General features: G+C 46.7%; 1 protein-coding gene across 2 annotated transcripts in view; it reads right to left on the bottom strand.

The window, feature by feature from the left end:
- Positions 1-17,322, bottom strand: part of EHBP1L1 (EH domain binding protein 1 like 1) — a 105,575-nt gene that overhangs the window by 39,364 nt on the left and 48,889 nt on the right. For both annotated transcript variants that reach the window (XM_069965297.1, XM_069965298.1), the window contains exons 2-4: positions 13,229-13,286; positions 9,813-9,908; positions 6,441-6,494 (exon numbers count right to left, since the gene is read on the bottom strand). In XM_069965297.1, the coding sequence (XP_069821398.1) occupies positions 6,441-6,494; positions 9,813-9,908; positions 13,229-13,286 (208 nt within the window). The remainder of the gene's footprint in view (positions 1-6,440; positions 6,495-9,812; positions 9,909-13,228; positions 13,287-17,322) is intronic.

Below are 17,322 nucleotides of genomic sequence, written 5' to 3'. Positions count from 1 at the left end.
TATATGATGTGTATATGTGACTGTGCTGTCATGGTATAGGGGAGGTGTATGTGGCGGGATCAGTATATGATGTGTATATGGCGCTGTGACTGTGCTGTCATGGTATAGGGGAGGTGTATGTGGCAGGATCAGTATATGATGTGTATATGTGACTGTGCTGTCATGGTATAGGGGAGGTGTATGTGGCAGGATCAGTATATGATGTGTATATGGCGCTGTGACTGTGCTGTCATGGTATAGGGGAGGTGTATGTGGCAGGATCAGTATATGATGTGTATATGGCGCTGTGACTGTGCTGTCATGGTATAGGGGAGGTGTATGTGGCAGGATCAGTATATGATGTGTATATGGCGCTGTGCTGTCATGGTATAGGGGGGGTGTATGTGGCAGGATCAGTATATGATGTGTATATGGCGCTGTGACTGTGCTGTTATGGTATAGGGGAGGTGTATGTGGCAGGATCAGTATATGATGTGTATATGGAGCTGTGACTGCTGTCATGGTATAGGGGAGGTGTATGTGGCAGGATCAGTATATGATGTGTATATGGCGCTGTGCTGTCATGGTATAGGGGAGGTGTATGTGGCAGGATCAGTATATGATGTGTATATGGCGCTGTGACTGTGCTGTCATGGTATAGGGGAGGTGTATGTGGCGGGATCAGTTTATGATGTGTATATGGAGCTGTGACTGCTGTCATGGTATAGGGGAGGTGTATGTGGTAGGATCAGTATATGATGTGTATATGGCGCTGTGCTGTCATGGTATAGGGGAGGTGTATGTGGCAGGATCAGTATATGATGTGTATATGGCGCTGTGACTGCTGTCATGGTATAGGGGAGGTGTATGTGGCAGGATCAGTATATGATGTGTATATGGCGCTGTGACTGTGCTGTCATGGTATAGGGGAGGTGTATGTGGTAGGATCAGTATATGATGTGTATATGGCGCTGTGACTGTGCTGTCATGGTATAGGGGAGGTGTATGTGGCGGGATCAGTTTATGATGTGTATATGGAGCTGTGACTGCTGTCATGGTATAGGGGAGGTGTATGTGGCAGGATCAGTATATGATGTGTATATGGCGCTGTGACTGTGCGGTCATGGTATAGGGGAGGTGTATGTGGCAGGATCAGTATATGATGTGTATATGTGACTGTGCTGTCATGGTATAGGGGAGGTGTATGTGGCAGGATCAGTATATGATGTGTATATGGCGCTGTGACTGTGCTGTCATGGTATAGGGGAGGTGTATGTGGTAGGATCAGTATATGATGTGTATATGGCGCTGTGCTGTCATGGTATAGGGGAGGTGTATGTGGCAGGATCAGTATATGATGTGTATATGTGACTGTGCTGTCATGGTATAGGGGAGGTGTATGTGGCAGGATCAGTATATGATGTGTATATGTGACTGTGCTGTCATGGTATAGGGGAGGTGTATGTGGTAGGATCAGTAGATGATGTGTATATGGCGCTGTGATTGTGCTGTCATGGTATAGGGGAGGTGTATGTGGCAGGATCAGTATATGATGTGTATATGGCGCTGTGCTGTCATGGTATAGGGGAGGTGTATGTGGCAGGATCAGTATATGATGTGTATATGGCGCTGTGACTGTGCTGTCATATAGGGGAGGTGTATGTGGCAGGATCAGTATATGATGTGTATATGTGACTGTGCTGTCATGGTATAGGGGAGGTGTATGTGGCGGGATCAGTATATGATGTGTATATGGCGCTGTGACTGTGCTGTCATGGTATAGGGGAGGTGTATGTGGCAGGATCAGTATATGATGTGTATATGGCGCTGTGACTGTGCTGTCATGGTATAGGGGGGGTGTATGTGGTAGGATCAGTATATGATGTGTATATGGAGCTGTGACTGTGCGGTCATGGTATAGGGGAGGTGTATGTGGCAGGATCAGTATATGATGTGTATATGGCGCTGTGCTGTCATGGTATAGGGGAGGTGTATGTGGTAGGATCAGTATATGATGTGTATATGGCGCTGTGCTGTCATGGTATAGGGGAGGTGTATGTGGCAGGATCAGTATATGATGTGTATATGGCGCTGTGCTGTCATGGTATAGGGGAGGTGTATGTGGCAGGATCAGTATATGATGTGTATATGGCGCTGTGCTGTCATGGTATAGGGGAGGTGTATGTGGCAGGATCAGTATATGATGTGTATATGGCGCTGTGCTGTCATGGTATAGGGGGGGTGTATGTGGTAGGATCAGTATATGATGTGTATATGGCGCTGTGACTGTGCTGTCATGGTATAGGGGAGGTGTATGTGGTAGGATCAGTATATGATGTGTATATGGCGCTGTGACTGTGCTGTCATGGTATAGGGGAGGTGTATGTGGCAGGATCAGTATATGATGTGTATATGTGACTGCTGTCATGGTATAGGGGGGGTGTATGTGGTAGGATCAGTATATGATGTGTATATGGCGCTGTGACTGTGCTGTCATGGTATAGGGGAGGTGTATGTGGCAGGATCAGTATATGATGTGTATATGGCGCTGTGACTGTGCGGTCATGGTATAGGGGAGGTGTATGTGGCAGGATCAGTATATGATGTGTATATGGCGCTGTGACTGTGCGGTCATGGTATAGGGGAGGTGTATGTGGCAGGATCAGTATATGATGTGTATATGGCGCTGTGACTGTGCGGTCATGGTATAGGGGAGGTGTATGTGGCAGGATCAGTATATGATGTGTATATGTGACTGTGCTGTCATGGTATAGGGGAGGTGTATGTGGCAGGATCAGTATATGATGTGTATATGGCGCTGTGCTGTCATGGTATAGGGGAGGTGTATGTGGCAGGATCAGTATATGATGTGTATATGGCGCTGTGCTGTCATGGTATAGGGGGGGTGTATGTGGCAGGATCAGTATATGATGTGTATATGGCGCTGTGACTATGCTGTCATGGTATAGGGGAGGTGTATGTGGCAGGATCAGTATATGATGTGTATATGGCGCTGTGACTGTGCTGTCATGGTATAGGGGAGGTGTATGTGGCAGGATCAGTATATGATGTGTATATGGCGCTGTGCTGTCATGGTATAGGGGAGGTGTATGTGGCAGGATCAGTATATGATGTGTATATGGCGCTGTGCTGTCATGGTATAGGGGAGGTGTATGTGGCAGGATCAGTATATGATGTGTATATGGCGCTGTGACTGTGCGGTCATGGTATAGGGGAGGTGTATGTGGTAGGATCAGTATATGATGTGTATATGGAGCTGTGACTGTGCGGTCATGGTATAGGGGAGGTGTATGTGGCAGGATCAGTATATGATGTGTATATGGCGCTGTGACTGTGCTGTCATGGTATAGGGGAGGTGTATGTGGTAGGATCAGTATATGATGTGTATATGGCGCTGTGACTGTGCGGTCATGGTATAGGGGAGGTGTATGTGGCAGGATCAGTATATGATGTGTATATGGCGCTGTGCTGTCATGGTATAGGGGAGGTGTATGTGGCAGGATCAGTATATGATGTGTATATGGCGCTGTGCTGTCATGGTATAGGGGAGGTGTATGTGGCAGGATCAGTATATGATGTGTATATGGCGCTGTGACTGTGCGGTCATGGTATAGGGGAGGTGTATGTGGTAGGATCAGTATATGATGTGTATATGGAGCTGTGACTGTGCGGTCATGGTATAGGGGAGGTGTATGTGGCAGGATCAGTATATGATGTGTATATGGCGCTGTGACTGTGCTGTCATGGTATAGGGGAGGTGTATGTGGCAGGATCAGTATATGATGTGTATATGGCGCTGTGCTGTCATGGTATAGGGGAGGTGTATGTGGTAGGATCAGTATATGATGTGTATATGGCGCTGTGACTGTGCGGTCATGGTATAGGGGAGGCTCCTGTACTGCATCATTTTTTCTGTTCCTGAAGTCTGTAACGCTGTATATTCCTGTTATACCTATAGCACAATGTGCACCATCATTATACCCGAGGGGCCTGGTGTGTGACACCTATATTCTCAGGATGCCATGTGTGACACTACTACATTCAGGTGGCGTGGTGTGTTACAGTCAGGGGGTACAGTATACACGGTCCTGTTACAGTCAGGGGGTACAGTATACATGGTCCTGTTACATTCAGGGGGTACAGTATACATGGTCCTGTTACAGTCAGGGGGTAACAGTATACATGGTCCTGTTACAGTCAGGGGGTACAGTATACACGGTCCTGTTACAGTCAGGGGGTACAGTATACACGGTCCTGTTACAGTAAGGGGTACAGTATACATGGTCCTGTTACAGTCAGGGGGTACAGTATACATGGTCCTGTTACAGTAAGGGGTACAGTATACATGGTCCTGTTACAGTCAGGGGGTACAGTATACATGGTCCTGTTACAGTCAGGGGTACAGTATACATGGTCCTGTTACAGTCAGGGGGTACAGTATACATGGTCCTGTTACAGTCAGGGGGTACAGTATACATGGTCCTGTTACAGTAAGGGGTACAGTATACATGGTCCTGTTACAGTCAGGGGGTACAGTATACAAGGTCCTGTTACAGTCAGGGGGTACAGTATACATGGTCCTGTTACAGTCAGGGGGTACAGTATATATGGTCCTGTTACAGTCAGGGGGTACAGTATACATGACCCCCACATACAGTATAGCCTCCTGGCTGTCCCCGCATAGCGTACAGTCTATTCTGGGGGGGGGGGGGGGGGGGGCGCCATTTGTCTTCTCTGCCTAGGGCACCAAAACTCCTTGTCCCGGCCCTGTACACTACTAAAGAAGACACTCGTATATACAGCACTTTTATATTTCTCTGTGGGGGAAAGCAATGGCGGTGTACATTTGCAAACATGTTTACACACAGGAGTGGTAATAGAAGCCGTAGAGAATCGGCTTACTCTAATCTCAAGTGTTACTCTCCGTCCACTTACTGGGGCTAAAATTATAAGAGGAGTTCAGCACTTTACAAGAGATTATTCACTCAGCACCTCAATGTGGACGGAGTAGCAGAACAAGTCTACAGGGTTATACCTGGACGGGTCTACAGGGTTATACCTGGAAGGGTCTACAGGGTTATACCTGGACGGGTCTACAGGGTTATACCTGGACGGGTCTACAGGGTTATACCTGGACGGGTCTACAGGGTTATACCTGGACGGGTCTACAGGGTTATACCTGGACGGGTCTACAGGGTTATACCTGGACGGGTCTACAGGGTTATACCTGGACGGGTCTACAGGGTTATACCTGGACGGGTCTACAGGGTTATACCTGGACGGGTCTACAGGGTTATACCTGGACGGGTCTACAGGGTTATACCTGGACGGGTCTACAGGGTTATACCTGGACGGGTCTACAGGGTTATACCTGGACGGGTCTACAGGGTTATACCTGGACGGGTCTACAGGGTTATACCTGGACGGGTCTACAGGGTTATACCTGGACGGGTCTACAGGGTTATACCTGGACGGGTCTACAGGGTTATACCTGGACGGGTCTACAGGGTTATACCTGGACGGGTCTACAGGGTTATACCTGGACGGGTCTACAGGGTTATACCTGGACGGGTCTACAGGGTTATACCTGGACAAGACTACAGGGTTATACCTGGACAGGTCTACAGGGTTATACCTGGACAGGTCTACAGGGTTATACCTGGACAAGACTACAGGGTTATACCTGGACGGGTCTACAGGGTTATACCTGGACGGGTCTACAGGGTTATACCTGGACGGGTCTACAGGGTCATACCTGGACGGGTCTATAGGGTTATACCTGGACAGGACAAGTGATGTAACATGAGTAACATGGTGGTCAGGAGGATTCCTGATGATTGCTTCAAATTCATGTTTTTTGTTTTTTATTTGAATGATATTTCTATATATCCTATTTATTTTGCTACTACTATAAGACGTTACAGTTTTAGCATCCAAGACTACTATCGTAAGTATATACCCCATACATGTACATCAGACACGTGTCCTGTAGGCAGTCTAGTTATGAGGTGAGATAGAGCGTCCGCCTGAGGAGTCACTGTCTGCAGATAAATATGATGTAAGATGAATAAGGCGGTAATATTTCTCCTCTGTCCGTGCCCTGTGTGAACATACCCTATACATGTACATTAGACACATGTCCTCTAGTTATGAGGTGAGATAGAGCGTCCGCCTGAGGAGCCACTGTCTGCAGATAAATATGGTGTAATATGAATGAGGCGGTAATATCTCTCTCCTGCACACCATGGTAATGTGACATGCTCCCTCTGCCTCCGGCGGTATAATTACACGGGTGGCCCCTGGTTGTAATTACATTGCTGCACAACCATAGGGATTAGGAAGCATTACTAATGGCTAATGAGGATATTACTGACAATGAGGAATGGAAGCAGCGTGGAGAAGGAAGCTATTACCACAGCCGGCCATGGGGTCACACTTACCCCCTCAACTTGAAATGTCCATTCTTTCTCCTCAAAGTGATCAGAGTGTGGATCCTGGAAGAAGAAGGGAGATGAGAGATCAACAGCCTATTGCATCCGCTCTACTGGGATATTGGACAATGCAATATAATAACCTGAAATTAATCTAACCATTCTAATACAAGCCTACAGGCTAATGGCTGGCTCCTTCTTCACCCTGTGATGCTAGGTCCTGAGCTTAGTAATGGAGACCAGGCCATTGGTGACTTTCTCTATAATCATATCGCTTTGCTCACTTTTTATAGTTTACATGTATTATTAAATAGGAGAAAATGCAAACCAAGCAGCATTAAAAATCCATTGTATTACTTATCCAATACTGAGCTGCACTCTGGACCGGGGAATGAAGGGAAAATCAGAATTCATAGATCTTGTTCCTCAAAAATGAAATCTCCCAGCATTCCTCTAGGTGTACAGAACTAGGTTATTGTCATGTGGCTTTCTGCCCCTGATCGGCCTTAGAGACCTCCGAAAAATGATCTGCTGATCGGCCTCAGGGAACTAACCAGGATGAGTACTTAAAGGCCCTATTATATGAATCAATTATCAGCCGTATTTGGCTGATTATCAGCCATTAAGGCCAATAATCGCTTTGTGTAATAAAAGGCAACGATGAACCAATATGCACGATGTCAACTGATCGCTGTCTTTCATCGCATTAAAAGTCAAACGACTACGATGGCAACGATCTGCTGCCATTGCTCCGTGTAATAGGAGACCGCTGCTATCTTCTATGGGCTTTCCAGATGATCTAAAGAGCTTCTCCCACAGTTTTCCCGCTTGCACTTAGGGCCCTATTCCACCGGACGATCGATCGTTAAATCGTTCAAATCTAAATGATAATCGTTCGGTTGAAATGCAGTTAACAATTAGCGACCGAACGAGAAATCGTTGATCGCTTTATAAGACCTGGACCTATTTTTATCGTTGCTCGTTTGCAAAACGTTCGCAAATCGTTCGCATTGAATAAGACGTCCTTCGGTCGTTCGCAGTAGATACGAACGCAATAGTGAAGAAATAGCGAAGAAAAAACGATCGCAAATACGATCATAAATAACGATTATCGTTCCATGGAAATGAGTGAACGTTTTCAGGTCTTTTGCAATAGCGGTCGTTTGAGATCAGTAATCGTTAACGATTATGCGAACGATAATTGTCCGGTGGAATAAGCCCCTTACCCTCTCACTATCGGCAAGTGCAATAGCACCGGCAGTGAGAGGGAACGAGGAGTGAGCGAGCACTGACCTGACAGGTCTGAGCTCGCTTGTTCCTGCTGATCGATCCGTGTAATAGGGGCTCAAGGGCCTTTTACATGGCCTGATGATCGTGCAAAAAATCTTAAAATCGCTCAAATTTAATCAATAAACTTCTGGTGTGAATGCGGCAACAATTACCTTATTGGTCTTGGCAGCAGCTGCCTGACACTGGTCACTAAATTTATGGTCCTTTCCCATGTGAGTGTTACCCAGTATTTTCCCATTAAAGTTCCTATTGCACGGGGCGACAGAGAGGAGCAAAGAGCGCTGTCAGCTGCTGCTGGTGCTATTACACGCGTCTACAGCGAGCGGGTGAGTACAGCGGGGGCCGCAGGGACCTGGGCTGCCCTTACGATCGCTTGATCGCCCGGGCAGCCCATAGCAGATAGCAGTAGCCTGCTGCCGGCGCTCCTATTCCATGGAGCGACGGCAGCAGATCACTGCTATATTAGTCGTTTGTCTTTCAACATGTTGAAAGGCAAACGACAGCAACGATCAGCTGACATCGTTTATGTCGGCTGATCGTTGCCTTTTATTACAAAAGACGATTATCGGCTGATATCGGCCAATAATCATTTTGTATAATAGGGCCTTTAGTCAGTAGTCCCTTCCCATCTGCCTGATCCTACAGTTACCAAGGCTAAGCCTTGTTTGGCAAATAATACAAACGTGGACAGACAGTAACCAGCTGTATAATATCTAATTAGTGTAAGGGTATATTCACACGGGCGGGCTCACAGCGAGATTCTCGATGCGAGCCCGGCAGGTCCTGGCAGTTCCCATACACTACATACTTGCTGCGGTCTAAACGATCGCAGCGAGTATGTAATTATACCGCCCTTAACCCCTTCTGCTCCCGCCGGCTCCCCCGCTGTAAGCAGCATACATTACCTGTCCTTGCTGCACGGGTCCGGCGTCCTGCTCTCCCGTCCGGCCAATTAGTGTGTTGCCCAGCCGGAGCCACTGATTGGCCGGGCGGGAGAGCAGGACGCCGGACCCGTGCAGCAAGGACAGGTAATGTATGCTGCTTACAGCGGGGGAGCCGGCGGGAGCAGAAGGGGTTAAGGGCGGTATAATTACATACTCGCTGCGGTCGTTTAGACCGCAGCAAGTATGTAGTTTATGGGAACTGACAGGACGTGAATATACCCTAATAGCTATTTCAAATAGTAGCCAGCAGAATTAGTAATGCATCTGTAACTAATGGAGCGTTTACGGTGCGAAAGATTTATCTGACAGATTTTTGAAGCCAAAGCCAGGAATGGATTTGAAAATAGGAGAAATCAGTCTTTCCTTTATGACCTGCTCTCTGTTTATCTGTTTGTCTGTGTAAACGCACCCTTAGGCCGGGTTCACACAGCGTGAAATACAGGCCGTTCTATGACCTGGCAGGGTCACAGAACGGCCAGTGTTAGTGAAGATCATCCCGGCCGGTACTGCAGTACAGGCTGGATGATCTTCATCTCTGTTGAATTCGGATGCGGGCGCACCTATTTGCACCCGCATCCCAATTCACCATTGCAAACAATTGAGAGTGCGGCTGGAGCCGCACGCTTCATTGTGTGAACTGACAGGTTCTCTGCGGCCGCTATTCAGTGAATAGCGGCCGCACAAAACTGACATGTGAATGGTTGGAATCCCGGCCGTAGCGTATACACACAGTATACGCTCCGTCCGGGATTCCATTCTTTAAAATGCAACATATTTTTTTCATAAATCGTGGCCGTTGTTGCAAATCGCAACAACAGCCATGATTTATGCAAAGCATACGTTGTGTGAACATGGCCTTAGAATCAGTACAAAGGAATTTAATCTATAGCGTTATTACAAAGTTAAAGTACATACAGGTGCCTGGCTACAAGCCATCTCGCCACTTGGCGCCATGCCGCAGTCTTCTTTACATCAAAACTGATGGGAACACAAATCAAACTGCTAAACGCAGGTGTGAACACAGTCCTATGTCAGGGTTCCGTATATAAGTGATTACATTCTACACCTATTTTCTAGTGTCATTGATGCAGACAGAGAATTGTTAACATTCATTAGAATTCATTTGTTAGAATTCATGGTCACTTACTCTATATAGTGTTGCCGTGATGTCCACATTTTCAGGAACAGCCCAAACAACCGATCCGCGGAAAGGGTCCTTGATCCCCGGCTGCCAACTGTGAGCCTGGATAAAACAGTATTAAATCAACACTATGGCAAATATGAAAGGGACAAAACATGCAATGAAAGGATAGGGTGCGAAAAAAGGGCAGGTACATAGAGTGTCTTCTACATTTCTGTACTGACCACTATGGGGATAGAAAGGCCATGAGACCACTATGGGGATAGAAAGGCCATGAGACCACTATGGGGATAGAAAGGCCATGAGACCACTATGGGGATAGAAAGGCCATGAGACCACTATGGGGATAGAAAGGCCATGAGACCACTATGGGGATAGAAAGGCCATGAGACCACTATGGGGATAGAAAGGCCATGAGACCACTATGGGGATAGAAAGGCCATGAGACCACTATGGGGATAGAAAGGCCATGAGACCACTATGGGGATAGAAGCGCAATCAGACCACTATGGGGATAGAAAGGCCATCAGACCACTATGGGGATAGAAAGGCCATCAGACCACTATGGGGATAGAAAGGCCATCAGACCACTATGGGGGTATAAGGACCGGCAATAATCCTTTACATTGTATAAAGAATATTGCCCAAAAAGTTATAAAAAATGTCTATAGATAGAAGTGTAAATGGTGAGCCAAGGTCGATGTCCTGACAATCAAAGCCAATAAGGATGGAGACTGAAACAATAGAATACAATGGATACAATACCTGCTGAGATAAAAGTCACTTTTTCTTACCTTTTTTTTTCTAAAGAAAAAAGTTCATTTCAAAGTCAAACAAAGCCAAGCTTCCCTTTTTGTAGCCGGAAACGTGATGAGGACCGGAGGGAATTTCCTCAGTTACAGATACATAGAGATATGGCTTTGTTTATATAGAGTTTACAGCACTGGTGCACAAACTATTGTTCTAGGGCAGAACTACAATGTCCATCAGGCCTGGACAGCAAAAGGATGTCCAGGCACAATGGGAATGGTAGTTTTGCAACAGAAGGAAGGAAGGCCACAGGTTGTGCACTGCTGGTTACATAGATGCAATGCCTCTGCGGACTCAGAGCACACTCAGAGTTGTACACAATAAAAAGAAGCAGACAGCTCCATACATAGTGTAGTGGCCATTCAGGGGTACTGCAGCTCAATTCCTATTCACTGTAATGGGAGCTGAGCTGTAGTAACCCAGCAGGGCCACTAGACAATGTATGGCGCTGTCTTCATCCAGCTCCATTAACTGTGTATGCGGTCAATGCTCTCTAGCAAGGTGGTAAAACCCCCCTACTGATCAGATACTAACGTAAGGCCAGCAATGAAGAAGTCTTAGAAGATCCCTTTAAAGAAAACCAATCACCTCCCTGAGGAAAAGTAAATCGGGCCCAGTACTTTACAGCTACCGGGCACAGCTCTCTGATGCTCCAAATCTATATATATTTGATATGAAAAAGCATGCTGACAATCTCCATTTCTTCTGATGTATTTTTACATGTATACACACCATGATGGAAGGTATCAGGGGTTCTGTCACTGATGGACTTCAAAGTCTTTTCCAAGAAAAGTAGAGATTTTGGATTGAAAAGATCTTTCCATGCTGGGAATGTGTCACTTAGATTTTTTCTGATCACAGCCAGATACTGAAACATCTTTTTTTGATTTAATCTGCTTCTATTTTCTGAGTGTAGGTAGCCATATTGCTAGAATTTTGAGATGGGCATGGACTGGAAGAGACTCTATTGACTTATAGGTTATTGCGCAGGAGGGGAGCTGTGGCCATCACATATTGTGAGTGGCTTGATCTCATCTTACCTTTTAATGGAATATTAATATTTTAATGGAAACAATCTCGACTTTCTTAAAGGGGTTGTCCAGCGAAAATCTTTTTCTTTCAAATCAACTGATATCAGAAAGTTATATAGCTTTGTAATTTACTTCTATTAAAAAATCTCAAATCTTCCTGTACTTTTCAACTGCTGTATGTCCTGCAGGAAATGTTTTATTTTCAGTCTGACACAGTGCTCTCTGCTGACATCACTGTCTCGGCCAGAGATGGCAGCAGAGAGCAGTCTGTCAGACTGAAAATAAAACATTTCCTGCTGGACATATAGTAGCTAAGTATGGGAAGACTTGAGATTTTTTTTTTATAGAAGTAAATGACAAATCTGTATAACTTTCTGATATCAGTTGATTTGAAAAAAAAAAAAAAAAAGATTTTCGATGGATAACCCCTTTAAGGCCCTATTACACAAAATGATTATCGGGCGTAATCAGCGATCAGCCGTCGATTCAGGCAGCAGACCGCCGTTATCTACTATGGGCTGCCTGGACAATCTGGCGATCGCCTGGGCAGCCCCACCCCCTGCAGCTCCCTGTGCCCCCCTCCCGCACACTTACCCGCTTGCTGTCGGCACGTGTAATAGTGCGGGCAACGAGCAGGGAACAAGGAGCAAGCAAGCGCTGAGCTTACAGGTCGATGTTCGCTTGCTCCTCTGAATCGGCCTGTGTAATAGGGGCTTATGAGAAATAGGTTCTTCCTACAACTGCAATACCAGGAGGTGACCCCTGACCTATGGATCTAACCCCTTCATATAATAACTAGATTGGTTTCACCTAGAACAACTCTGCAATATGTGGAGCGGTGACCCCTGACCTATGCATGTAACCCTGAATATACTATGGGGGAGATTTATCAAACATGGTGTAAAGTGAAACTGGCTCAGTTGCCCCTAGCAACCAATCAGATTCCACCTTTCATTTTCCAACGAGTCTGTGAGGAATGAAAGGTGGAATCTGATTGGTTGCTAGGGGCAACTGAGTCAGTTTCACTTTACACCATGTTTGATAAATCTCCCCATATGATTTTATTATTTCTTTGTTCCTGTTTGGTAGGATCTAACCCCCCTCCCCCCAAACCTGAAGATTTCATGTGTTTGTGGGTCTCACAGCTGCCCCCCAATATACTGTCAGGGGACATTGAGGATACGGTTTTCAGCATGCCCTATTCTTTATTCCGGCTTATTCGCCTCTCCTCACTAAAATAAACATGAGTCCTTGGCCGAGCGGAGCGTACATGTTTATATTCCAGTAATTATAACCAGTATAACAAAGCAAGGGCTAACAATGGGGAGCATAAAAGGATACACGGCACTAAGGAACATATAGCCCCTAAGGGGTGAATAAAATACAGTAAAGCGAGTCACACAATTACCATAGTGCAAAACAAGAGCGTCAGCAAAAAAGAAAAAAAAAAAAAGTACAGGTCATAAATAGTAAATCTCATCATAGTGCAGAGACAATATACACAGCAAAGCCTATAAGGGGTCACTTCCCGAAAGAGAGAAGACAGAGAGAGAATGATAACTACTATATAGATATAGATACCTTGGAGCAGACTCTTCTGTTCCTACGAGTCCAAACAACCACTATTTTATCCGGTTGCCTAGGAAAAAACGGAAAAAAAGCAATAAGTCAGTGCACAGGGCCACAAGAGGCAGCGGGTGTAAGAATATAAACATAAGCAATAGATCAAAAGGTAAAGCGGTCGTGTTCCAGTTGGTCATATGCAGTTAAGGCCGTATTACACAATGCGATTATCGGACGTATTTGGCCAATTATTGGCTATTGCGCCTGATAATCGCTTTGTGTAATAAAAGGCAACGCACAATGTCGGCTCATGGTTGTCTTTCGAAGTCTTTCAACATGTTGAAACAATTCTAATAGCAACGATCTGCTGCCGTCGCTCCTTTCCATAGTAGCGGTGGCAGACGACCACCCCATGTGTAATAGCACCGGAAGCGAGCGGGGAACGAGGAGCATGCTAACTCTGACCTGACAGGTCGGTGCTTGCTTACTCCCGCTGATAGCCCCATGTGATAGGGACTGAGCTGATAACCTGCATCTTTTTCATACTTGCCAGTTCTACCTATATACCTGGCAAGTGTATAAAAAAAAACCTCAGGTTAACAGCGCATGTCAGAAATACTTACTGCATACGGCTATGTTCACACATAGCATTTCCGTCAGTTTTCTGGTCAGTATTTTTGCTTAAAAACCAGGAGTGGGTTGAAAACACACATAGGCTATGTTCCCACAATGTAAAACATACTGACCAACAGACTGACGGAAATACCATGTGTGAACATAGCCTATAGCAGTATGCTCTGTGTTGGCACCCTGTCTATGGACTATTGATGGCCTATACTGTACTTTGGATAAGCTATCAATAGTCTTTTTTCCTGGGAATCCCTTTAATAATAGAAACATGATTTCATACCAACACGTGAAACTGTATGGGCGCTAGGAAGTGCACCCTGTATACAGTCAGGGGCGGTCTTGGCATTTCTGGGGCCCAAAGCGAAGTTATGTCTGGGCCCCCCCAACACGCACTCCACAACAATAAACCGCTGTGTGCTGCCCCCAGTAGTATATACCCCTTGTAGGCAGCCGCCAGTAGTATATACCCCTTGTGTGCTTCCCTCAGTAGTGTATAGACGCCTGTGTGTTCCCCTAGTTATATATAGCCCCCCTGTGTGCTCCCGAAAAGTATATAGACCCCCTGTGTGCTGTCCCAGTTGTATATAAACCCCGTGTGCTGCCCCCAGTCGTATAAACCCCGTGTGCTGCCCCCGGTTGCATATACCCCCTGTGTGCTCCCCCACTAGTATATAGACCCCCTGTGTGCTCCCGCACTTGTATATAGCTCCCCTGTGTGCTCCTTCAGTGGTATATAGCCCCCCTGTGTGCTCCCCCACTTGGATATAGACCTCCTGTGTGCTCCCTAACTTGGATATAGAACCCTGTGTGCTCCTCCAGTAGTATATAAACCCCCTGTGTGGTTCCCCCAGTAGTATATAGACCACTGTGTGCTCCTCCAGCAGTATATAGACCCCTTGTGTGCTGCCCCCAGTTAAATATAGACCCCCCTGTGTGCTCCCCCAGTTATATTTAGACCCCCTGTGAGCTCCCCGTTATATATAGACCCCCTGTGTGCTGCCCCCAGTAGTATATAGACCCCCTGTGTGCACCACCAGTAGTATAAAGACCCTCTGTTTGTTCCCCAGTAGTATATAGACCCCCTGTGTGCCCCGCCAGTAGTATATAGACCTCTGTGTGCTCCTCCAGTAGTACATAGACCCCCTGTGTGCTGCCCCAGTAGTATATAGACCCCTGTGTGCCCCCACCCCCAGTTATATATAGACCCCTGTGTGCTGCCTCAGCAGTATATAGACCCCCTGTGTGCCCCACCAGTAGTTTATAGACTCCTGTGTGTTACCCCAGTAGTATATAGACCCCCTGTGTGCTCCCCCACTTGGATATAGACCTCCTGTGTGCTCCCCCACTTGGATATAGACCCCATTCTGCTGCCCCAAGTAGTATATAGACCCCCTGTGTGCTGACCCAAGTAGTGTATAGGACCCTCTGTGAAGCCCCAGTAGTCTATAGCCCCCCTGTGTGCTCCCCCAGTTATATATAGCCCCCCTGTGTCTTCCCCATTATATAGCCCCACTGTGTGCTCCCCCTATTTATGTAGACCCCCGCTGTGTGCTCCCCCAGTTACACAGGCCCCTGTGTGCTCTCCCTCCCATATAGTATATAACACAATAAAACAAACACTTATACTCACCTGGGTCCGGGCGTCTCCTCTTCTCTTCACTCTTGTGGCCGCGCTCCCCTTGTCCTGGCGCCGATGCTCCAGTGATGTCACTGGAGCACCGACACCACAAGGACAGAGCGGCCGCTTGTGACCGCAGGGAAAACACTTCCTGCGGCCACAAGAGTGACTGACAGGAAGGGAGCCAATGGCTCCCGCCCTGTCAGTGCTGCTGCTGCATGTAACTGTGAGCGCTCATTACGAGTGCTCATAGTTACAGTTCAGATCACAGCAGCGAGCGGGGCAGCGGCCCTGTCTAGCGGTCTTGAGCACAAGAGAAGAGCGGGGCGTGGGGGCCCCAAGCGATTGCTTGGGGTGCTTGGTGCCAAACACCGCTACTGTACACAACTATAGGCTTCACTACAAAAATAAAAAAACATGAGTATTATGTACAATGGAGTTGTGTCTTTATTTAAGAGGAAAGAGCTCTCATTGGTGCATAAATCACAAAGAACAATAACCCCTTGAATACTACAGCTGTGAAATACACAGATTTATGATATACATACTAGCGACATCTAGTGGCAAAACTTAGGTACGACTGCATCACCACATTTACTTAGAGTACAGGCTTTTGCGAAGGGTGTGTATACCAGCAACACCGTGGTGGGACATCACACCTTGCATATGCTGACCCCCTATGTTTGACCCACATGGCTGACCCTGAACTTGTGCCACTTGCCAGAGTATGGACCTAACTCCACTACCTTGCTGGCAGGCCACTACTTATACTCAGGCCACTCTTGAAAAGCGACCTAACCAAACCGATTGGGTAGCACAGTGGGCCCCCACACCAATTGATGTGTTACAAACCCTGTGTAGTTGCCTCCTACGTATTCAAAACATTGGGTAAGGGTCCTATCAGACATAATAATTCATAACACAACACAATAAAGTGGAATAGTGTGGTCAGCTCACCTCACCTTAATATTGGTATGACTTGTGATCCCAAAATGGATATAGGAGGGTGCACGGAAGATTCAGCGGCGGCCAGCCGTTCAGGTAAGTGATACGAATCCAGGTAAAGTGGGGGAATCCAGCACTCCAGAGAAACTATTTTCAATTAAAACGATCCTTTATTGTTCATAGTATTAAAAACTTCATCTCTCCCAAGGAGAGACCCGTTACCAACCGGTTTCACGCTCGTAGCGCTTAATCATGGTACCATGATTAAGCGCTATGAGCGTGAAACCGGTTGGTAACGGGTCTCTCCTTGGGAGAGATGAAGTTTTTAATACTATGAACAATAAAGGATCGTTTTAATTGAAAATTGTTTCTCTGGAGTGCTGGATTCCCCCACTTTACCTGGAATAATAATTCATACCTCCCAACTTTGGCTGAGTGTAAAGAGGGACATAGACATGCCCCAACCACACCCACGTCCCAAGACACCCCCCAACAATACCCAAATACTTCTTCCACAATCATAGGGCAACACATCACTAATTTTATTACAGTATTTTATTCCATCTGTGCCAGCCCTACCCTCTCTGTGCAAGCCCTCTCCTCTCTGTGCCAGCCTTTCCATCTCTGCCCCCTCTCTGTGCCAGCCCTCCCCTTTCAGTCTCCCCTCTCAGATCAGTCCTCCCCTTTCTGTGCCAGTCCTCCCCTCTCTGTGATAGCCCTTCCCTCTGTCAGTCCTCTCCTTTCTGTACCCCTTTTTGGTGCCATCCCTTTCCTCTGTGCCAGCCCTCCCCTCTGTGTCCCTTCTGTGTGGCAGCCATCCCAATCACTAACAGCTGGGACCCGCCGCAGATGACACAGGCACAGCTTCTCTGTGCCTGTGTCATCCAGAGAATGGTAATTAACGTTGGATTGTCGGGCA

Source organism: Dendropsophus ebraccatus, chromosome 4, assembly GCF_027789765.1.
Source record: "Dendropsophus ebraccatus isolate aDenEbr1 chromosome 4, aDenEbr1.pat, whole genome shotgun sequence".
NCBI lineage: Eukaryota > Metazoa > Chordata > Amphibia > Anura > Hylidae > Dendropsophus > Dendropsophus ebraccatus.
This window is presented reverse-complemented; position numbering and strand designations above follow the sequence as displayed.